Source organism: Acomys russatus, chromosome 13, assembly GCF_903995435.1.
Source record: "Acomys russatus chromosome 13, mAcoRus1.1, whole genome shotgun sequence".
Classification (NCBI taxonomy): domain Eukaryota; kingdom Metazoa; phylum Chordata; class Mammalia; order Rodentia; family Muridae; genus Acomys; species Acomys russatus.
Genome location: NC_067149.1, coordinates 24896678 through 24922374, shown reverse-complemented (window position 1 = coordinate 24922374; position 25697 = coordinate 24896678). Strand labels below are relative to the sequence as shown.

Sequence of the window (25697 nt, the reverse complement as noted above, 5' to 3'; positions counted from 1 at the left end):
TGGATGGATGGGTAAATACCTGTAACAGAGAAGAGTACAAGTTGACAGATTACATTTTATGTTGGGGAAATGTTACAAGAGTGCTCCTAGGGAATACTTCTGTGGTTGATACAAGCTGGCTAGAAAGGGAGGGAAGACAGTAAAACAGCACTAAGGTATCTAAAAGAGTCATAAGGAATCATATTATTAACTATCTACCTATAATTCATAAGTTGATAATTACAGTTTAAATTAAAATTGTCCATTTAGGCTGACAGTGCTTCCCCCAAGAGCCATAGAGCAAAGAACAAATCCACAAAGCCAAGCATGAGAAGCCTTCTTTTGAGTTATTGGTCAGGATGGTCCAAGAGACTCTCAAGACATTATAGCCTATTGCTAATGCCATGATGTTCAAAGAAAGCACGGGTAGGGTACATGTGTTATAGTTAATTTACCAATATGGCCTAATAATGTTTATTATTAGGCCTATAATTATTATTACAACAGTATTTTCTAAGCTACTAACAATCAATCAAAACACAGACACCTGTTAGATTTTGAAATCGCCTTATTAACCTGGGGCAGGGCAGATATTAATCCCCTAAATTACTTCCCATAGTGGGGCAGATATGGGATACCTGCTATCTGCTTCTAATAATTTTTATCAAGCTACCTCCCATCCATAATTCCAAATACTTGCTAACTATCATCATCTGGGCCAAGTCTCCATCCATACCAGCCATGTGCTTCTCCTCCACCAGACCCTTCTCTGGTCATTGTTTTCACCTTGGCCTCAGACTAAGACAAGATTACATATGCTTCACATACATGAAAGATTTTAGACAGAGGAAACAGGAGGGTGGAATGATGTAATTATAATAAAATCTAAAAATTTTAAACAACATTTGAACAGTAACTTAAATGGGCTTATTTGAGCTCACAGTTTCAGGTGGGGAAGTCACAGGAGGATTTTGAAGGAGCCGGGAACATGAGTGACATGTGTTCACAGGCAAGAAACAGCTAATAACAAATGCCCAAGTTCAACTCTTTCTCTTTTCTATACAATCCAGGATCTCAACCTAGAAAGTGGTACCATCCACATTTTCCCTCCTCAATTAACCTAACCATGATCATCTGCCACAGGCATGTTCAACTGTTCATCACTTGGGTGATTCCATCCTCATCAAATAGACAATTGAGACTTACCATGACACTCTCTGACACGCAAAACAGGGCTAATTAAGGATAATGAGAACATTCTACCCATGCTTTCTTCCTCCTCCTCATCCTCCTCGTCCTCTTTGTCCTCCTTGTCCTCATCATCGTCATCATTGTCATCCTCCTCCTCCTTTTCTTCTTCTTCTTCTTCTTCTTCTTCTTCTTCTTCTTCTTCTTCTTCTTCTTCTTCTCTTCTTCCTCCTCCTCCTCCTCCTCCTCCTCCTCCTCCTCCTCCTCCTCCTCCTCCTCCTCCTCCTCCTCCTGCTCCTTGTCCTTCTGCAGGTAGAGACCTCAAACCCATCCAGAGGGTCCTGAGATGTTGTTGCATGAGGTTTCCCTTCTGACTCCTTTGTACATCTTGGATCCCAGGTCCATCATCTCATTTTCTAAAGATCACATATGCAGGACAGTAAAGGGGTTGGAAGTGCTTGTGGTTATGACTCCCGATGGAGAACTGATGTGCCACATGCTATCTGCTGTTGACAAATGATCCTCACTAAAAGACAAGGGAGGGGACATGAAGTATGGCCCTAATGTGTATGAGTTCTTGTAGCAGGAGGTTATAGAGCTGGTCCTACAGAGGAGGATAATTAAACTGCCATTGCAGGCAGATAGCTGTGTTCTAGAGAACCATATCACTCCTACCAGTGAGGCTATCTTGCCTATCCTGTCTCAGCTCCCAGAAGCCTGGTGTGGAGGGAGACAATAAAGCCTGCATTCTTCAATATTATTTCTAAATAGCTTTTGTACATAGATATTTCTGGGCCTTTGCTGTCTGGCTAGGATGTGTTGCAATTCCTGGTTACTGTGGTGGCAGAATCTTGCAAGAAGCACTTGAGGTTAAAGCTTTACTTACAATTCAGGGGAATACAGCCTCTGTAGTTGGGAAGTAAAAGTGGGAGGAGGGTGAGGCAGCCAGCCAGTAGCCTTCCATCTATAGTATGGACGAAGCAAGCAATGGGTGCTGGATTGCCTTATTTTCATGTAGTCTTGGATCGCTGCCTGTGAAATGGTATCGCCCACATGACAAGTGGGTTTTCCTACATCGCCTAGCCTATTCTAGGAACTCCCTCATAGAGATGCTTACAGGCTTGTCTCTTTGATGCGAAACGGAGAAGCATCATTAAGCATCACAGTAGGTATGGGTTAGAGGTACGCTTTCAGAGATTTGAGAAACCTCAGAAGACGGAGGGAAGTGTCAATGTTTTAAAGTATTATTCATCTGTGTGAATGTGTATGTGGGTGTCTGAGGGGGCCATGTGCACTGCTGTTTCCTTAGATGGCGTTATCGTAAGGTATCATGTAGAAATATACTATTATCCCCAGCAGTGCGCGGCAGTGCTGCAGCAGACAGGGGCATGGATCTTCCCAGAAGTGTGAAATAATTCACAAGTCTTGCTTGCTATTCATATGGACAGACCATCAGTAATACAAGACCCTGAAACCATGCCTTCTCCAGGCTGGAGCCCAGCTACAGGAATGAGGAGCTGGCTCTGTTTTTTGAGGGAAGCATCCCCTCCCCCTCTTCGGGAAAATAAAAAGAATTGATTAAAAGTGAGCTCCTATCAGGGAACAACATACATGAAAATACCTGGGCTCCTTAGAAATAAATGATAACCAATGGTTCTGAGGCTGCTTTGGGGGAAACACCTTCATCTATGGAAATGAGATTTTTATCTTCTTTTAATTAAGTAGTTAGTTAATTAATTCACTTAATACCCTAGTCCTAGCCCCCTTCTTCCTCTCCTCCAAGTCTTACTTTCCATTCTCTCTCCCCATCACCTATTCCTCAGAAAAGGGTACCCCCCCCAACTCACCCCAGCTCATCAAGTCACATCAGGACTGAATTTGTTCTCTTCCCCTATGTCCTGGCAAGGAGTCCCATCAAGGGGAATTGATCAACAAGCAGGCAACAGAGTCCATGTAAGAGGCAGTCCCCACTCCCCTTACTAGTGGTTCCACATGAAGCCTGAGTTGCCCATTGGCTACATGTATGGAGAGGACCTTGATCCAGTCCATGCATGGTCCTTGGTTGGTGCTTCAGACTCCACAGGCCCCTCTGGGCCCTGATTACTTGGCTCTGTTGGTCTTCTTGTGAAGCTCCTTCACCTCTAGGTCCTTTTATCCTTCCATCCACTTTTCCACTAGACTCCCTATGCTCCGCCCAATGCTTGGCTGTGAGTTTCAGTATCTCTTTTTGAATCACTATTCAGCCGTTAAAAACAAGAAAATCGTGAAATTTGCAGACAAATGGATGGAACTAGAAAAGATCATCCTGAGTCTGAATGAGGTAACCCAGACTCAGAAAGACACGCATGGAATGAACTCACTTATATGTGGTTGTTAGCCATTTAGTACAGGATAAACACACTACAATGCACAGACCCAAAGAAGATAAGTAACAAGGAGGATCCAAGGGAGGGGAAATAGAACAGACAGAGGTAGTGGTTGAAGAAAGGGAACAAGGTAGGAGAGGGAGCACAGAGATAAATAAGAGTGGAGAGAAGACCTGGGGATAGCAGGGGTGGGGAGAAAACAGAAGACCTGCAGAGAAAAGAGAATCTGTGGGTGAGAGTATCTCTGTGACAAGCTGGCGACCTAAGTCAGAATAGGCCTTTGGGAGGATATGAGGGGGGCTATAACTGAGACTCCTAGTAGCAGGGGATATAGAGACTGAAGAGGACACCCTCTAACTAGAAAAGACTCCTAGTGGAGGGAGGAGAACACCAACCCACCCACAAAAACTTCAGTCCAAAACTCACCCTGCCTGTAAGATATGCAGGGATAAAGATAGAGCAGATAGAGCAGAGACCAAGGGAATATCCAACCAACGTCTAGCCCAGCCCAAGACCCACCACACAGAAGAGAGCCAACCTAGCCCAGCCCAAGACCCACCACACAGAAGAGAGCCAACCCTGACACTATTAAGGATACTCTGCTATGCTTACAGATGGGAACCTATCGGAAAATGGAATTTTTGGTCACTAAATTTATAGCAAGTAGACAACTGACAGGGATCGGGGATATACCATATCATGTTCTCTATTCTGACTTTGCTTGTCTCTCTATCACACACACACACACACACACACACACACACACACACACACACACACACACACATCATACCTGCATATGCACACATCATGCACACACACATACACACACAAGTGCATGCGTGCAAACCTTATGCTTCATGACCTAAATGCTGTGACTGAAATAGCTTAACCTGTATGTATACTCCAAATGCAAATTCATACATAGTTTTCCCACCAAAATGACAGCAAGTTCTCTGGTTTCTTACCTGCTGTGTAAATCCATCATGGACCCAACATGTCTGAAAATGCAAGGAATTAAATGCCTAAGAACTGTTGCTAAATAAAAGTAAGCACAAAACAGCCATAACACATCCAATTTCTATTATGTCCTCCAAACATCCAGTCTCATTACAAATTTTCCTATTTATCATCCTCCCTTTTGGTGAGCCACACAGAGAAGAGTGGCTAACTAATTGAGTTTGTAAGCCGTTTGTCACCGAGTATGATTTAAATGTAATTTTTCTCTCCTCCCTCCTTAAGACTGGATATTACCAAACTTTTCATCTCTGCCTACTTGATTGATGAAACTGCATCTCCGTGTTTAATTTACATTTCTCTAAATGAATAATGTCCAGTGTTTCTTTTATGCTTGGCAGCCATTTCTATTTCTTCTTGCAGTGACTTATTTGAAGTATATTCCTATGTTACGCTATTACATTTATGGGCAGGGATCATTCTATTTAATGTGATAATATTTTACTTATAAACTTTTCTGTGTGTACAGCATAGGATTGTGTGTGCCTAATTATTTTCTGTAAAGGTGTGAAGGAACGTAATAATGGTTACCTCTGACAATTAAATTATAATAGGGAACAGGAAAGAGAGAATTACTTATATTTTTACTTTCCCTTTGCTGTACCTATATGTATAAGTTCCTTTTGAATATTTACCATTGCCCAATAGTTATATATTATCTGGTGTACAGTATGATGTTTTGATGTATGTTTGTAATATAGAGTATACACTTACATATTTCTGCATGTATTATATATCATGTTGCCTACTGCTTTACACTATAAAGCAAATTATGAAATAATTTGATTATCAGCTGGGGGATATTAGGAAAGTGGCTATGTAAGTCACATGCCACTTATTACAGTCTTTATGGATTAGGCATCAGTAATAGCAGTGTACTACAGAGATGTAAGTGGCTAGAAAGAATAGAGGCCTAGGGAAGATAGGGTGTCCCATTCAAAGACAATTCCAAACTTATGGTACTCTGTACGTTTAAGGACTGGTGCATGAATTTTTTTATTTAATTATTATAATTTATACAGATAATATCCCAATTGTTTTCCCCCTACCTTGTATCTTCCCATTCTCACTTCTTCAGCCCTATTAGCCTCCCTGTGTGTCTGTGAGGCCTCCCCACAAAGGAGAAGTGATTACATGGGGAATACCAGAGTTCATGTCAGAGGCAGTTCCCACTTTCCCCACAACCATGGAGAATGAGCTGTCCATTGGCTATATCTGATTGGTGCAACAGTTTGTGTAGGCCCCACTGGGGTCAACTCCACCTGCTTCAATGGTCTCCTTGTGAGGCTCCTGAACCCTCTGGGTTCTTCTTCTCCCACCCCCCCCACTCTTCTATATCACTTTCAGCACCCCATCCAGAGTCTGGCTGAAAGTCCTAGCATCTGTCCTGTTCCCCTTCTGGGTAAAGCTATCTATGTTGGCCCAATATCCAGTTATAAGTGAATATATACCATGGGTGTCTTTCTGGGTCTGGGTTACTACACTCAGGATGATTTTTTCTAGTTCCATCCATTTGCCTACAAATTTCAAGAGTTCCTTGTATTTAATAGCTGAGTAGTATTTCATTGTGTAAATGTAGTCCAGTTTCTTTATCCATTATTTGGTTTAGGGGCATCTAGGTTGTTTCCAGATTTTGGCTATTATGAATAAAGCTGAAACTTTAAGTGTGAGAAGCCTGGGAGAATGAGGAAATAGAAGGATCCAGAGGGTCCTGGAAAACTACAGGTGGGTCTGGGCCCTGGGGTCCTCCTCAAACTATGGCACCAGCCAAGGAAACTTTGAACCCCTACCCAGACTAGCCGATGAACAGGACATTCTCCACCGTTAAGTGGAGAAGGAGATCTGACTTTCACACAAACTCTGGTGCCCCATATTTGACCATGTCCCTTGGATGGAGATGCCTGGTGGCACTCAGAGGAAGGATAATAGGTCACCAAGAAGAGACTCGATACCCTATGAGCATATACAGGGGGAGGAGGTCCCCCTCAGTCACAGACATAGAGGAGGGGAATGGGGGGGGGAAGTGGGAGGGAGGGAGGAATGGGAGGATACAAGGGATGGGCTAACAACTGAGATGTAATATGAATAAATTAATAATAAAAAATGAATGAAGCTGCTATGGACATAGTTAAGCAAATGTCCTTGTTGCACGGTGGAGTGTCTTTCAAGTATATGCCCAGAAGTAGTCTTGCAGTCACCAACCCTATGTCTAACAAAGGGCTAATACCCAAAATATATAAAGAACTCAAGAAAGTAAACACAACTAGACCAAATTATCCAATTTAAAATGGGGTACAGAGCTAAACAGAGAATTCTCAACAGAGGGACATCGAACGGCCAAGAAACACTCTGAATCATCACATCAGCTCACTCACATGGGGCTTCATTGAGGGGATGTGAACACCAGTGGGAAATTCCAAATAGGCCCATTCTTTCATCATTAAAATATATAATGATTGTAAATAAAAGCAAGAAATTTTTCATGCTATGTTTCAAAAGGTCTCTAGATGATTCGCAAACATGTCAGTGAGATATTGGAAATATCATTCCTGGGATCAGGTGTGCACTGTTCAGTTGGTCTAAGGAAGAACTCTGGACACAGGCACAGGAAAACCAAAACCAAACTATAGCATCTACAAAATCCTAATGTCTACATCATAGAGCACACAGGGTCCATGCGAATGCTTGTAACAGATCTAAAGCTTATAGACATATTTGACATATTCTGAAACTTCAATGAGTGACTTGCCTGTAAAACTTCTCAGAACTTTTAATATTGTACAATGGCTTGGAGGCCTACCAAAGGGCTATTTAATGTCAAATTGTATATATAACATTATTCTATGAAAGATTTGCTGAATTTAACATTTATCTTTATTCTTAGGCTTTCTCCCACCATATTGTGTCTTGGGATTAAGATGGTATATGTCAAGTGTGTCAAGAAAATTCTATAATGTCTTCCCCTCAGAATCAATCTCCATAAAACATTTGTAAGAATTCTGGTTGAATCTCATATAGCACGGCTGCCTGACACTAGCGTACAAATCTGAATCTGTCAAGTAAAATTGTTTGAGACAGGAACTTTATATGTAGGCCAGGTAGACCTCAAAATTGTGATTCTCTTGCATTGGCCTCCTGAGTGTTAGGATTAAGAACATACATTATCATGCTGGCTAAATTTTTCTTTAATTGTTGTAAACCATTGCCTTTATACTCAAGATATGTGTGGCCTTCATTCTTCAAGAAAACTCCTTACAGCACATGGGAGACCACTATGGAAAACCACAGCCAGCCAAAATACAGAGTTCTGGGGCTCAGTTCCATTGATTACCTCTGCAGAACACTGCCTCACCTAAGGCTATGGGAACATGCAGGAAGAGGGGGGCAGAACGACAGAAAGGGCCAGAGGTTCAGAGAGTTTCCTGTGAGACTGTGGATCCTAGTAATAGCAGGTGTTATACTTATGAAGTCCTACCAACATGACAGTCTGACCTTCAGCTGAAGAAGGATCAGACCAATAGCCACGTCAGAGTGGGCAGAGAGGAGCCCATGAGGCCTCAGCCCTACACAAAGAACTATGGGCAACTGAGGAAAGCTGGGAGTTGGAGAGGTGGTCCTCCTCAGGGAAGAACACATCAAATGGTTATCCAGTACCAAATGGTCAGCCCTGAAAACACATGTACAAGCAACACTATAAGGACTAAACTGTTTATATACACGTATGCATGTGATAGCAATAAATGAAAAAGGAGGCCATGAATTTACAGGAGAGTCGGGAGGGGTGATGGGAAGATTTGGAGGGAGAAAAGGGAAAGGGAAAATGTTGTAATTACACTATAATCTCAAAGATAAAAGCACCCCCTCCAAAGACAGCCAAAACAATAACAAAACTGGATATGACCAGTTCAAGACAATAACTCAAGCTATGCTGTGGATAAGTCTGTCTAGTGTTTGTGTTTAGTGTCTGTGGAACGTCTTTTCTAACTCATTACCTTTCCTTTCCTCCCTATGTCCCTCTCTCTGTGTAGCCTTTCTCCTCATGCCTGCCAATCCTCTAACCTGTTAGAATCTTTGTGTCCCATGCCTTCTTTCACTTTGTTCTCTTCTTGCAAGTGTATGAGAAGCCAGCAGCACGTTGTAGTGACATACAATGGCTTGTTTGTGTCACAAAATGACTAGGAATGCTGTGCTGGTTTCATTGGATTAATAAAGAGTTTAAAGTGACTCTGGGATGCCCATTACAGAAGGTGACAAAGGTCTCAAGCAGAAGGTTGGTTCTGCACTACTCCCCCATACCTGGTGGCTGAGTCTGATTTAATTTGGATTTAATATTTGATTTGATTTCTGTATTATTTGGCTGCCCTGCCTTTCCTTGTTCATGTAGATAGTTTGCATCTTAGAAGAAAACATTTAAAGCTTAATGAATGCTAATACCAGAAGCTGCTTTAACTATCTTTGCCATGAGACCATCAGAGCTTAGAGTCAAGATTATCAGGAATAGGAGTCACTGCAGCAGCTATCCTCTTCTCTGGATGAGAAGAGAGGCATACAAAGTTATAAAGTCAAATCAGACTTTGGCTAGATAAAATTGAGGCTAATGTCTACAGTGCATTAAAAACTTCCCTATTGACCCAGTGTAGACCTTTTCCTTGCATATATACTCAAGTTAAAATACATATGAATTGCTTGGAAAGCTCTGAATAGAGAAACTTGTAAGAAAATTTCTTTTTTTATATATATGTATAATTTTAATTTATTATAATTTGTTCAGATTATATCCTGAATGTTACCCTCTCACTTGTATCTTTCCATTCCCACCCTCCCACCCTCTTCCACCCTATTCTCCTCCCCTAGACCTTTGACAGAAGGGGACCTTCTCCCCATCATATGGCCACAGCATATCAGCTCTCATCAGGATAGCCTGCTTCCCCTTCCTCTGTGTGCTGTCAGGCCTCCACTCATCACATTGTCCTGCGTCATTCTGAAATACTACAAACCCCATGAAAAACTCCTGATGTGGGGGTCTGTGTCTCACTGTGATTTAGCCGGGGTACTTTGTCCTTAGAGCACATTTGGCAAGGGTGGGGCACTCTGGGAAGTCCCAGCTGGACAAAAGATGTTAAAAACATTTCAATATAAAACAGATGATATGGTACCCCCAATACACACACACACACACACACACACACACACACACACACACACACACACACTGCTGTGATGCAATGACCTTCTAAGACACAGTCCTTATGATATCTAATGAGAAGAAGGAGGCATGGGCCTAAGTATATGCTATTTCTGTATCATTTGGTTGTCCTGCCTTTCCTTGTTCACATCTTAAAAGAACGCCTTTGAGGCATAATGTGTGCTAATACCAGAGGCTGCTTTAACTATATCTGAAGTACAGGACCTCCTGGAGCTGCATGGCCCAGGTTGGCCTGTCTTTCTCTCTTACTCCTTGTATGATATGGAACCAATCACCAAAGCTCTATGCTTTTACCTCGCAGGAAACACACACACACACACACACACACACACACACAAAAACAGAAATAACAGGACACACCTTGCAGGGCTGGCTTTACAATTAAGTCAGTACACAGGTTCATAGCACTTGAAAGAGGTCCACCTGCTAAGCCTTAAAAATGAACCAGCATTCTTATCATTGTTACTGTTACCATATTCTATTATTTAAGAAAATTTTAGGCTGATTGTATTTTATGCCATGCTGGGTTACTAAAATCATAGGTCATAATGCTATAAGCCACCTAGAAGGTCTGTTCTCAGTGTTGTATATCCTTTGTTTGGATAACTATTCCCTTAAGTGGATGCACTAACCATGTGTTTATCTTCCTCATGTTCCTTGGTGTGGACTTGATTTATTTTAGGTACTGAGAGGTACTGGGAAGTACCTAGAAAGATTAAATTACAGTTTTAGTTTGTTCTGGTCAGAGATCTGAAGTAAGGTTTTAATCTTACTTGAATTATAGACTTACATGGTAGGTAACATGTAATGACACATTCCTTCATAGAATTCCCTCATAGATGTTGTTACATCCTAGGCATGGGGACAGGGACTGATGATTTTATAAATATTTATGGATGGCTATGACATAATTTGAAGAATGTGCATTTTGGAGTTCTCAGTTATTAGGTGATATTTTAAAACTAAATAGTCATTACTTGAAAATGTCCCTCACATACATAATATGCTTTGAATACATTGCTAATATTTTACTTTCAAATTTCTCATTTCAAATAATCTGATATTAGATTTTAAATCTAAACTAATAAACCACATGCTTCATTTAAAGCCATAGCTATTCTGCTTTTGAAACAGGGCAGGTGAAATCTGACTTCAGCTTCAGAGGAAAGAAAATAACAGTCCTAGACATTTGCCATGGAAAATGTAAGGTGTAAGACTATGTGTTTAGGACAAATGTGGAGCATACGTGGATGCATTGTCAACTACTGCCCTGGGAGATGCCCATGCCTATTTATTGTTAGGGAAAGCAGAGAAGGCAGTCAAATAAATGATAGTTTATCTACCACTGAGAATCCTATTTAGCTATCAACAATTATGTTTGGAAGACTATGCACAAGCATGAGAAATGTTTATCACATATTAAGTGAAAAGAGCCCTTCATCATCAATGAGTATCATAGCATTTAAGGCTAGTAAATATCTCCATTGTGCTTTTACTTTTTAGTGCTGAGCTTAGACTAAAAGACCGTCATGCAAAGCCATGACCATCTCTCGGAAACACTATCAAGGGTGTTTTTAATGTCTGGACATTATATATCTGTGGCTTCAAAAAAATCCCTACAATGAGCTTGAACTCAAGGGAAAATTGGTGATATACAGGCTGATTGGTTGGGAGAGATTCTCAGAACTCAGAGGGCCAAGATCCTACCATGCTGGATGAATGGACAGAGAGTTCTGTAAATTGATATTTGTAACAATTACCCACATCTGCTAGTAAGATAGGAACTAGAACCTATAATTTACAGAGCACTTGATTAGAGACAATGTGGGAATCACATTACAAGCATACTTCTTATTTCTCCTCTCAGCTTCAGGAAGCAGAAGTCCTCACCCTTACTTTGGAGAGGACAACACACTGGTTGCTTTGCCAAAGGTCATTCTATTGGTAACAAGTACAGCCAACATTCTGCCCAGGTGTAATATCTCACCCCAATCTTATAACTACACCAAAGTGATTGCTTCATATTTATTTTTCATATACAGTGTTAGGCCCCCTAAACAAATTTAATGATAGCAACATGTAAACTTGTCTGTACATGTCCATAGATTTGAGAATGGAATGTTATTTATATAAGAATGTTCATCATCTAATGAACTTTATATTGGCTTTTACTTGGAAGATAGAGGTGGTGGCCCTTTTGTTTGAAACAACCACACTGACAGTAAAAGAGTTTCCAGAATAAAATAAACTTTTCCTGAATTAAAATATCGCTGTCATATGTTTTATCATCTAACAAAAGTTCGAACATAATGCCATTTCCTCCTATGTCAGTACAGCCAATACACTGTGGTTTTCACCCCAAATCTGAAGGCAATTCCATCCCAGGTCATTAGTGATGAAAATGAACTTGAATTGGGGCAGAGATTTATAGGTGAAAACCTCAATGCTTTCGTTGGCCAAGAGCATAAGGTACCATAGCAGTTTTGTGCTGTACAATGTCTCCTCCATTCTTGGATCATGAGTTTCCTCCTGGACAAGGCCAATGTGGCTTTCGTAGGCTAGCTCCCTGTGCTTTCCTCATTATCAATGCCTCATGGTGTCCACCGTGATATGGAATAGTCTGAGTCACACTCCAATTCAGTTAGCCTAAGTACCACTGACATTACTGTTGGATATGTATTTTTGGTGGGGGAAGGGGCCCAGCATACTCTGACTGCTTAGCAGTATTCCTCATCTCTATCTACTAGAGTCAATAGCAGTAAGACTCCTCTACTTTGATAAATATCTAGAATAAAAGTATCTCCAGATTTTACCAAATGACTCCTGGGAGAAACTGCCCCAGTGCAGAATTGACTTAATGGTATTCTCGAACATGGCTTAGTTACATCCTTCAAGACTAGATTGACTTTCTCATGGAATGGGAGGATGGATGCACTGGTCACGTAAGCTTGTCCCTCTGGATGTAGTTAACCAGGCAACAGTTGGCCTCTTGACCCAAGCTACAGCAATATACTCTGTAATCTCATCATATTTACAGCATTGGATCTTTGTTAAGTAGCCTTTACTGGAGCATTCCTATCACGCCAAGACAGGAGATCAAAGTGGTACCTTTAACCCACTTCTAATTCATGTGAGAGGGCAAATGCAAATGCTTGAAGATGGAACCAGGCCTTACCAAGCGGAATGGCATAAGCAAAAATCAGAAACCGAAGAGAAAATATGGACAGCAGCAGCTTAAAGAATTTCCTGCAGCTAGTTAATGCATAATTCTTTTACTCCCTAAAATACTTTGTTTTCCTGGCCATAGCTTCTCCCCATAATCATGTACTGATCCATAAATAAAACATACAAAGCACAATCTTATCTAGAAAGTGTCTTCACCTTGTATATGTAGAGGAAGAAGAGTGGACCTAAGCCAAAGATAGAAGTTCTCAGCCTTGCTCTACGACCCTGTACAAACGGGTCATCTTCCTATCTCCTAATCCCCTTGGTGAAGAATTACAAGATCACATTACACCTACCCATTTAAATTATCATAAATGTAGAGAACCACAGGGTCACTGCTTGGTCATAGTGTATAAGATTATCTTAAAGAGGGCAGCAAGATTTAGGATTTAAGTCTATTGCACTGATCTTAAGAGTCAGACAAGCAGTGGCTTTTAAAGCATGTAGCAAGGGACTTATGCTGCTGTGTTTATTCTGTTTCTTTATGTTTGCACTGAAAACATGGTCTCCTCTGGTATCCAGCCTCAGACATGAGCTCTGATGACTTGTGTCTGATTGTCTTAATGTTCTGGCAACCTACCTTTACACTGAAGAGGGTAGACTGAGGCAACCAATGAGATAGTAACAAAATAATGAAGCCAAAGTTCTGTGTTTTAACATGAAGGACATTGGAGCTTGTGTGGTTTTATTGCACGTGCTCTGAGGATAATCTACAAGCATGTTGTAAAGACACCATCCTCCAATGGAGAGATCCATATGGCAGAGACCAAAAGCACCTGTCAACAGCAATGCCAGCAAGCCATTGTAAAACCTGCTTCTAGCACCAGTCACACACTAGAACTCAGTTGCATCTACAGGAGAGCCTCTAAACCAGAAGCTCCCAGCTAATTTGAATTCTTGATCCCCAGGCATGGTAGGACAATATTTGGTACTTAGTTGAATATATTTGTCTTAAACAAGAGTTTTGTGCAGCCCAGGTTGGCTTTGAACTTCCTATGTAGCCGAGGATGACTTTGATCCCGTCTCCACTTCCTGAGCATCGGGATTACAAACATGCATGCACAATGGCAGCAGGTTTATGCCATGCAGCTTTGCACATGCTAGGCAAGCATTCCACCAACTGGGATACAATCCTAGTCCAGCGTTTGATGATTTTCAGATGTTATATTTGAGTGTGACTTACAACATGGACATAGACAACTCATATAACATTAGGAGTATTTTTGTTAAGACTAAATAAAATAACATATGAGTACTCTGTACCGGATTTTGGCACATAGGAACACCCAAGGCAAATGTGTTCATTCACATATATATTCAAAGCAACTAGAGTGATACCTGTCAGATACTTAGTGCTCACTACATGCCTTTTAAATGAATATTATGTATTGCCAGATTTTATCTCACTAACACCATCATCATCCCACATAGGCTCAAACAAAATCATTTTCCAAATAAGATGAATCTGTATATTTCTGGTCTTAAAATTTCTTTTATTTCACTTTTCTTTTTAAAAAAATCATAATATTATTACACATATATACAATAAACTACCTATGCCAAGAAGAACCATGACACAATCAGGAATTATATAAATGTTACATTCTTAGTGCTTTGGCTATTTGTATTTGACAGCCTTAAAGAAGACATCTTTCCTACCTTGGTGCATCTAAATTTCTGAGTGTAAATCAATCTCCATTACAAATTGTCATTATCAACTTAGAACATCTATCTAGACCTAAAAACATCTTAACCCCTAAACAACTAAGCTTCATTGTATAAATAAGCTACCTGGTCTTCAACTCCATCAGAGACTTGAGAACGAATAAAATTTAATTACCTGAATGAATTAGAAGTACAGGTTAGCAGTTTCCAAAATGTAAAAAATGGTAGAGACAGTTTGCTGCCTGAACAGTCAGTCAAGACTCTCTCTATAACATTGGAACATCATCTTCAACCTTCTGGGCCAACAGAATTCTAGACTCACCAAGACAGGAAGGATGCTTTCTTCAAGTTTGCCAAATGCAAATAGCCAAACCACTATGAATGTAGCATTTATATAATTCCTGATTGTTTCATGGTTCTTCTTGCTATATATACTTTATTTTATTTATGGGTAATAACATAAATGTATATATAAAGGAGAAACATAATTTAAAAAAAAAGAAAAATCAAAATAATATTATATGACAACCTCCAAGCCGTGTGTGTGTGTGTGTGTGTGTGTGTGTGTGTGTGTGTGCTGCTATAACATAACACCTGTGACTGGGTAATTTACAAATATCAACTAATCCTCACAGCTCTCAAGGATTGGGTGTACAAGATCAAGCCCTGAGCATCTATGGGTCTATGGGAGGCCTTTCATGATACATTGACACATAGTGGGAACCAGAAAAAGAAGGGTACAAGAGGGTCTGGATTCCCCCTTTCCAGTGGCATTAACCTCACTTATAATGGTACATCCCTTATGGCTCAGTCACCTCCCCAATGCCCCACCTTTCAGCCCCAGCAAATTGGCAGCCTGTTTTCAACATGAACTTTGGAGTAGACATTCAAACCTAACACCAGAGGAACAAAAGTTCATGTCTGTACTGAGTTCTGACATGTGACCCCAGGGCACTTTAGACATTCCTTGTGCATGATCCAGAGCCACAGTTAGTTTACATAAGAAAACACATCATATGTAGGGGACTCAGGAATGAACACCCATTAGAGAGTGCTAACGTTCACTGCTTACCATCCACACAGGAAGGTCGGTTTCTTGTTGTCCCAGCCACTTTCCCAGGTAGACAGGAACACTTCACTGTTTGTGACCGCTCCTCAATGCGGTTCTTGTTACAACACCTGTGGGCTGCGATCACTTCACAGGTCCCTCCTTCTGGCAAGACAATAAAAAAAGGGACATCTACTAGATCTGATTCAGGGGTTATTTAGACATATTAGAATACACAGGTAGGTTTGGAGAAAATGACAGGTATTATAGAGGGGTCCCGTAAAATATAAATTACTAAAGATTTCATGATCCATACAGACTCAGAGAACACAAGCATTGCAGTGCTATACTCAACATAGCGAAGAGTGCCAGCAAATTAACGGGCATCTCAAGATGGCATGATTCTAGGCTGGATGTAATCGAAAGCAGCAGAGCAGCAAATGCCTGGAGCTAAAACGCCAAATAGAGAGACCACCTGATTTAGATGCACCGTGCTGAGCACTCCTACCTGTGCTATTTCTGCATTTAAGATTCTCCAAACACCCACTAATAATGAGCAGCAGAACTCCAGTGATGCAGAACCCCGCCATGCCAGGAAAGCAGACAGGAATCAGCTCTCCTTCCTCCTGCCTACCCATGTCAAGGGGCTACGCTGAATGAAACACCTAGTCTGGAATTACAGCCAAACCCAGGTGGCGTGTATAAGTGGAAGAGAGAATTTCTGGAGGAAATGGTATGTGCTTTCCATGGCATGGTCAGCTACACGCAGGACATCATTTAAATTGTTAGGGCTCAGCTAGGCATGCATCAATGTATATGGGCATCCTAATGGATCCCATCCTCTAATAGCTCCAGGGTAGGGGAGCTGCTGAGTTAGTAAAGGTTGGTGAATATTCCAGTCGCTCCTTTTGTGTTAGATGTTGTTGTTGTTGCTACTGCTGCTAAGCTGACCATAAACTGGTCATTTTTCTCCATCACCCTCTCAATGCTGGGATTATAAGGTACACACTGCCATGGTTGGCTTGGGTCAGTTCCCCCTCACCTCCCTGGAAGCAATGAGCTATTCAGAGTTATGAAATATATGAGGAATTAAGTTGCCCACTTTCAAGTTTTGAATTCAGAGACAGTGAGTTTTAATTTTACCCAAATGGGCTCCTAATATTTAGACCTCTCGACCTTTGGCATTCAGTCAGCAGAGATGATGAGAAAGTGTTGAACAAATGGTCTACATGTTGCTGTGTTATAAACTCTAAGGGGAGTGTGTTCTATCGAGATACATAGATGATACATAGGGGCATATAGAAAAGTGCACAGAAGAAAGGCAGCAAGGGACACAGGGGGAACTAAGACACTTTGCTCTCTGAGAACTTCACTGCAACAGTGTTCTAGACCAGTGGGAAGAGGCCATGATGGGGGCATGATGGGGTTCTGTCACACCAATACTTGGAATGTTTAGAGACAGTTTGGTGCCTGTGATCACTAGGAGGAGGGAGATGCTACTTGCGTCTGGTGGGCAGAAAGCAGGGCTGCCATTAAACTCTGCAAAATGCTCCCTCATTGACAGCCTGCTGCAGTAGGGGAGGACCTGGCTCAAACTCTCGACAGTGCTGAGAAACCTGTGTCTGCCTTTGAAGAAACATACAGAAATGACCCAACATCAGGCAGTTCTGTCTCCAGAAGAGAAGGGACGAGTACAAGCTTAACCCAGCTAATTTTCATTTGAATTTCACTCCTCCCACTTAGTATTTGAGGGGCTCAGGTTCTTCATCTGTAAAGTGGGGGTTTCTATGTGGACATTCCTCACCTTTTGTTTCTTGTTTGGTTTTGGAAGTGCTGAGGACTAAAACCAGGGCATTGTGCATGTCGGCAAGCAGAGTTACATCTCATGTGCAGCTACTGGCTTTCCTGTCTCAGCATACATGATCTCTCCTGAAATCCACTTCCATCACTCTAGCATGCATGCTCGAAGTACTGTCTCATAGTGCCTATCTATCCAACCCCACCTCTCTTCAACATGCATACACACATAAACATGGAGCAAAAGAGTGAGAGAGAAGAAGGGAACTCATGCTTTTATGGTGTGCATACATACATACATATATACATACATACATACATATGTGAGAGAGAGGCAGAAAAAGAGAACACATGCATATATGTGCATACATGCATACATACATGTGTGAGTGTGTGTGTGAGAGAGAGGGTCCCTATGAGTTTTCTTTAGAGCTCAATGTCAAGATCAATTCCTTAGAGAACGTAACATCACCTCTTCCACTATGCACTGTTTTAGTGCTCCACAGAGTTCCAGTTACCCAGTAGTCAATGTTTGTGGCCCCTCCAGCCAAGCTGTGAACTAAGACAGGATTAAAGTTATGGCTTATTTCTTCTCATCCACAACAACATGGCAGAAGTGTAGAAATCTTCTAAATGACTGAGTTAAATAAATGAACCAGCCAACTTTAAGGCAATGGGGTTAGTCCCAGGGTCTGGAAACAGGTGGAATGGGAGATCCATTTGCGTATGGAAACTACAGAAGATTTCCAAGATTCTGAGGTGAAAGATGAGGCTCCCATGGGCAGGAGAGCAGGTCTCATAATAACATGACAATCTGGGGCTTTTTTTTAGAAAATTCATTTTATTATTATAGGGTTTAATTTTAGACTTCCAGAAAATGCATGAATATGGTACTGAGAGGCCCAAAATATACTTCACTTTACTTTGTTATTTCCTGCTTGTATTACCTAATTATTGACATCTTCAGTATGGTACATTTGATGTTTATTTATCCCTGGCATTATGATACAGTGCTATGGTACCTGGTGCTTAACACGTTCTGTCTTTGATGACTGGGAGCCCTTTCATTGACTTATGCCTGACTGTAACACATGGTAACCACTCTAAGTTTGCTTGCATTTCAGTGTGAGCACCCCCTTACTTTCTGAGTCTTCAGGCTGCTTCAGGATCACATTGTCTAATATATTTGCATTAACCAAATTCTCAGCCCTGTTAGGCTTTTTTAGTTTTCACTTTTTCTACTCTAGGGTCCAACCAGGCAGACTACATTGTGTTCATTTCCCCTGTCTCCCTCGGTGTCTTGTGGCTGTGACATTTTTCTCAAACATTCATTGCTTTTTGATAACCTTGGCATTTGGGGGTAAACTGGTGAGGCATTTTTGAAGAATATCTTTCAGTTGGGATTTGTCTAATGCTTTTCTTATGATTAGAGTGAGGTTGTGTGTTTTGGGAGGAAGATTGGAGAGGTAAATGCCACTCTGGTCCCATCCTATCAATCTGACTTTGCCTTGTTGACGCTGAATCTGGCCACCAGGCTGAGGTGTAGTTGTACTTGTAAGGAAGTTTCTACACATAGAAACTGAGAACTTTGTGTCTGGAAAGTATGATAACAAATAAAAGTATTTACTAAGACATGTGTATTTAAAAAGTATTTAGAATTCTTCTGCATGATGGCAGTCTCTTTCTCTCCAGTTTCACTTATTTATAGCTATGCATACTTGTGATTTTTATTTATGCATGGTATTAGAATGTAGTATGAGGTCACTTAGTTGCTTCAAACATTATTGCTTTGACTACTGGAAGTTTTGGTTTGGCTTCTACATCCCTTTGGCACAGTGATCATTGTAAGCTTGCTTTGCTTTTGTCATTATTTTGAACACTTCCTCACTTCCTGGCTCTTCAAGATCCTATAGGATGATCTTATAAGAGTCATTTCCTCATGTTATAATCAGCCATTTCTCCAAAGCAATGATTGGGACCTTTCAGAAATATACTACAATATTAAAAAAAAAACTAAGGCTTCCAGACCAGATGAGACTGGATTAAACTGAAGGGGCCTCTCTTATCCCTGTCTCAGAAGAGTCTTTCTGTTGCTGTGTGGCTAGAATAGTGATTTGGAAAGACAATGGACAGTTCTGATATGGGTATTGCTTCAGTGTCATCTCCTTGGCAGCTGTGTACAGGAGGGATTGGAGAAGAGAAAGGTGGCTAAGCAGGAGGGACAAATAGCATTGGCCAGTTTTGAGCAGGAAACAGCAAAGCTTGAACTTGGGCCAAGGGGAGGTATCTCCTCATCTCCACTTTCACCAGCCTCAGAGTAGAGTTAAGAGATCAGGGCCAGTGGCACATTACACTCTCACCCAGATACCCATAACCATGTTTCTTTACTAAATGCTGTCAACTACATCTATCTTCAAGCAAGTCAGTAAGAGCAGGATTTACACCTCATGAAAATACCACTAATTTAACTGAGTGTTTGTCTTTAATACCAATCAGCAGCTGCATTTGTGATGGAAAACAGCAGAAAGCATGTGGATGCTCCCAGGAGGCACTTGGAATCTCATTTGATTTACAGTCATAGCCAGCAGCTATGATAGACATACAAGATCATGAGTCTAGCATGCTGGATGCCAGCAACTGTACAGGGTATCACCTCAAGCATATCAATGAAAAATCAATCCCCAGGTATACCTAATAACTTGCTTAGATGCACACAAGAGTGACTCCAGTCTATCAGATTCCAAAGTTCATGGGGTTGCGTCTTATACAAAAAAGGTAATTCATTATCAACAAAAAGCATGCAGAAAGGAAATCTGTCATGTCTCTCAGGATGGCTATCAAAGATAAGCATCCAGAATGCTGCTTCCCCCACCCCTGTGTGTGCCCTCATTTGCCACCACTCTCCTTTACTCTTCTGCATCCTCCATAGACACTTGTCATATTACCTTGGGGTGGTCAAGCTGATATGCTGGGCTCCATCTTTCCCAAGGATTCCTACATTACCAAAACCACTATCCTGGCAGATCTCTGGCTCATTCTTAATCTTTCTTCATCTTTGCTCAAATGTCACTTTGTAAGAAGCCCGATTGGTTACTTATTAAAATAAATTGTAACTTCCTTATCAGGCACACATGAGAATCCTTCCTTTGATCTGTGTATGACCCTCATCCTCTCATAGAGTACCAAGGATATCTTCAGATGTTGTGTGCAATTTATCTACTGTCCTTACTGCCTGGTGTCCCTCACTGGATTGTAAACTCTTTATGGAGAGGGGGTCCCTATTGTTTTATGTATTAAATCATTTCTGGCAGATTAGCAAGGTTCAAAAGTTCTTTGAACACAAATCGAATTGAGTTTTCATAATTGCTTAAAGACAGACCCAGGACTATTGTTATCCAAGTTCTTTAAGAAGGATGGACACCTGGAGAATGATGCAGCCCTGTAGCAAATGATGCCAGCAATGGCATTAAAGGAATTAACTGGGCCTGTAGAGCTGGCTCAGTAGGTAAAGTACATGTCACCTGAACTTGAGAACCTAGTTCAGATCACCAGCACCCATGTGAGAAGGGAGGTTGGTAGGCAGCTGTAACCTGAGCACTATCAAGGCAAAGACAGGTAGATCTCTGGAGTTCTCAGGCCAACTTGGCTAGTCAAACCAGTGACCACCCCTCAGAGCAATTCAATATTCAAATCTGTCCTGATTGTGCAACACTGGACCATTTGCTTTTGCTGACAAAATGAAAATATTTAACATGTGATAGGAAAGGATTCTTTTGTGTTAAATTGTGGCTTGTGGAATTTTATAGGTTACATAAAAGAGTCCAGCTGCCTTCACTAAGCGAAAGGAGCCTGTCACACCAGTTCCTAAAAATTCAGTGCGGCAAACTATTCTTTAATGCTAGCACTCTGCCAAGGATGAATGAAAGCAACTGCAGTTGTCCAGTTCCCAGCTCCACAGAGCTCGTGCTAAATGACAAGTGTTTGATGGATAGATGAACAGGCACATGGATAGAGACTGTAACAGAGAAAGGTGGATGTCTTCAGCATAGTAAATATAGTAAACATGCAAAATATGCTTTCCCCACCCAGATCTATATTTAATATTTCTTAGTGATAATAGCACTGCACATTTAATTTGTCTCATGCAAAATTTAGTGAGAAATTGATGAAATTTTAGGAAAGTAAAACCCTGGGTTTGTATTACACCACAGTAAAGTCTATTGTTCACATTAGCTGGCTCCTTGGAAAAGAAAGATCAGACATGAAAAAAAATCTGCCCTAATCAAAGGGAAGACTTAGTTTTACTACAACGCTTTCTAGAAAATAGAAACACATTCCCTTTTATTTAATATGACTCTTATTTTAAGAAGTACCTAGTGAACTGTTCCTTTAAATCTAAATGTCAACGTTATTTCAAATCACACCAATATTTGTCACAAATGCTTCTCAGTCTTTTCTGTGGCGCCATTGCCAATCCACTCCTAAATTTTATCTTTGTCCAAGTCTGAATGATTTCAAGATGATCTATGACTTGTCAAAAAGGAGTCATTTAAGAGCTCAGAGAATTGGACTTCCCCTTTTTGCATATGGATTATTTGGAAAATGGCTTCTTCTCGATTGTGGCCAGCATCTGCACACCCAGTCAGTCGCACAGGTGGAATAATATATTAACTAACAGCAGAGGATACAGCACAAATAACAAACAGTTTGGATGTTGTCTGCACAACTCAGATTTCCAAATTGCTGATCATATCCTCATTGTGACTATAGAAAACAAGATGGAGATAAAGTATCTATGAAATTGTAGCCTCATACCCTGAATTAACTTTTATAAAGGATCCTGTTGTTTTCCAGTTAGGACTTAGTACAGGAAGCACCTAGTTGGGGTAGGTCAATCTGAAATAGTCAAGTATGTTCAGTACACATCAACCACTACTTCTAACTCCACCTTCGGTAGAGTCTCCTGACTCTCAACCTCTTTACCCAGGTGGAAGGGTAAATCCGTTGAAAGGAAATCCCCTGGGGCATCTCTCTGTTTGTCATCTCTCTTGGGTTTGTCAGAGCTCTGAATGCATTATCAACTTTATTCTTAACAGAAAAAGAAAATTTCTAATGCCCCCAAAGGTGAAAAGAATATACTGTTTTAAGATTATTTTTGGCAGCATCAACTCTCTGCCAAGCCCAAGTGCTCCAAGCAAAGATCTCTCTTTCCCAGCTCCATGCATCACTGTCTTCCTCTGTACGAGGGAGGAAACCCAAGGGAGATGCATGGCTAAGGGTACTGTTTCTTTTAAAAGGGCTCCCCACTGATGACAATTATGTATCCTGATGGAAAGGAAAGGAAAGGGGTAGGGATGACTGGCAGGTGGATGATTAAAAGCTGAGCTGAAAGTTGTCATCACATCCAGAGTTTGCCTCCAGATTGGAAATCTACTATAAGTAGCCTTATCCGAAGGAACTGATTCATTCTGGGCCATAAACTGGGGAAAACTAGTTTAAAATAATCACCTGTAGGAAGTTTCTTTTGTCTATTCCTTTTCATCTGTCAAGAAATCAGATATTTAGTGTTTATTAATGTGATAATGGCTTACAATGAAGATGAAGAAGCATAGTGGAACAATTCAAATTTCCACAAGAGCAAGCTTTCTGGGAAAGGAAGAATAGGGAAGAAACTACAGTGAAATTCTTTTCTTTACCAGAAAGCCTGCTTTTGTGTGATAATTGCCTCAAAAACAGAACAAAAATGAGCACATGCAATTTCTGCATTTGTTCTCTCTCTCTCTCTCTCTCTCTCTCTCTCTCTCTCTCTCTCTGTGTGTGTGTGTGTGTGTGTGTGTGTGTGTGTGTGACTACACTCACTATTCAAGGCCTTCTTTGAGTCGTCCGGAACCAATATGCAGATACTTTCCTGATATATGTTCTTACACTTTACATAATTCTCCCACAATAACATTCAGAATGCGTGATTTTGATTTTTCAAATAATGCCCACTTTTGTTATAAAGGATTGGCATGGCACATTTTTTAAGATGATGGAATTGATTAAATGTCTATAATAAAAGGAAAGGAGAAATCAAAGAATCCGAGTGGGGAAGAAAAGATGAAGGTGAGCAGAGGAAGAAAATAATTCATATATAAAAAGAAATGATAAATATTTATGTTTTATTATCAAATATTATGTTTTCATTAAATCTTTCAGGATTTTATACGTGCACACAATGTATTTTGAACGTATTTAATCTCCACTTTCCACCTAACTTCCCAGATTCCCACCTTCACACACTTTCCCAAATATCTTTTGGATACTTTTCTAACATTGTCTTTATATGGCCTTTTTCAAGGATGAAATTCCATGATAAATACAGCTTATGTAAAGAAGTGACTTTTCTTTCTTTTTTAAAATTTCAATTTGTTATAATTTATTCAGATTACATCCCGAATATTATCCCCTCACTTGTACCTTCCCGTTTCCACCCTCCCTCCCTCTTTTGACTTTCTAATACACCTAGAAAAATCAACTTGGACCTCTGGTTTGGAGTAGAGGCAAAAATGCATAAAAACTTTTCATACTGGGTCTTTATCAGGGGTCAAGCAAGGATATGCGCTTAAGGTCTGTGATGGCTCATCTTGTCTTGCAACTTCACTCATGAGGAGATGGAATGTCAGCTGAGGAACTGCCTCTGTGTGCTTGCCCATGGGCGTGTCTGTGGGTCATTTTCTTAACTGGTAATGAGTGCAGAAGGACCCCACCCACTGCGGGTGGTGGTTCATCCCAACATAGATGAACCTGGGTTGTTAAGGAGAGATAGCTGAATGGGAGGTGCAGACCAAGCCAGTCAGTAGCTTTCTCCATGTTCCCTGCTTTAGTGTCTGCTCTCATTTGCTCTTGTAGGTCCCTGCCTTAGCTTTTCTCGATGGTGGGTTGTGACCTATAAGATAAAATAAACCCTTTTCTCTGCAAGTTGCTTTGATCACAATATTTATCACAGCAGTAGAAAGCAAACCAGGACACAATCAAAGGCAATATTTGGAGGAAATTAATAAAACCAAGGCTGAAGTATGTTAAGACTGACAAGATTAATTGGGCACTTAATTTTTCATTTTACTTCAAGTAGTTCCTTTCTTGAAAAGCTGTAATATGTAAGATAAAGCAGAGGCTTTGAGATTCACTTTTATAGGACTTCCTGATCAGACCTTAAAAATAGCTCTTTGGGAATCTATTGTAGTGGATGTCAGAAATGCATATTTAAGACTCTGTTAAAAATGCTTTATTGACCCAATGGACTGGAAGGAAGCTCCAAATGTCTCTGTCTGTGAATCACTGACAGCAGAGACACTAATGGATCTTCAGGCATAGTCTGGTCAGGCAGGGCAAAATGGCTGCTTGATGTGTTTAAGCTGAAGTTTAATAAATTGCCATCTTCTTTGTTCTAGGGCTCTAAGTATATACAAGAAAGATTAAGAAAAGAAGAAGAAATCTGGACAGGACAACCATGTCTAAAACAGCATACTCTAATGAGGAGAGAGACCACAGATTCTAGAAGGTAGTTGCTAAGACTCAAGTCCTGGGATCTGATGTTTCCTCTCATTTTTCCTTGGTTTCTCAAAGTGGATAATAGCATCAGTTATATGAAGGTGCCTAAATAGGTATGGGGCTTCAGTAATACGAACAGATGACTGTAATAATTCTAGGCTCAAAGTAGACAGCAAAGGGAATGTGATGCTACTGATACTGTTGGGATGATCTTAAACGAGATAGGAATATTGATGGGAGAAATAGTCTCCAAGTTTTCCTCCTTTCACCATAATGAACCATATGCGTCCTCTCCTCTTTACCTAGTCAGTGATGGGGTGACAGGATTCAGTTATCACACTCTCTGAAATAAAACACTAAAGTAACACTCAGAGCAACTCATCTTATTCACTAGATTCCTCTTTTTTCTTAAAGGAAGAAATGACTTATATAGTGCATGCCATGGAACTCAGCGGCATGAATCATTTTTATGAATGGCTCTACTCACATAGAAATAAATTCTACCTAAAGATGCAACAATAAACTCAGAAAACAAAAAAAAAATTATCCGATTTTTGACTGTTTTTTAAATAAGGATTTTTTATTACTTTACACCAAAAAAAAAAAAAAAAAAAAAAAAAAAAAGCTTTGTGTGACACTGAGGATTATAGTCCTTGTAACAGGCTGGACATCA

The 25697-nt window shown here is 40.6% G+C and overlaps 1 protein-coding gene across 2 annotated transcripts in view; it reads right to left on the bottom strand.

The window, feature by feature from the left end:
• LOC127197206 (chemokine-like protein TAFA-1) overlaps positions 1-25697 on the bottom strand; it is a 545549-nt gene that overhangs the window by 112752 nt on the left and 407100 nt on the right. Inside the window, exon 3 of one of the 2 annotated variants that reach the window (XM_051154954.1) lies at positions 15719-15856. In XM_051154954.1, coding sequence (XP_051010911.1) covers positions 15719-15856 — 138 coding nt within the window. Of the gene's footprint in view, positions 1-15718; positions 15860-25697 lie in introns of both variants that reach the window. The other variant, XM_051154953.1, reaches the window with a different exon arrangement.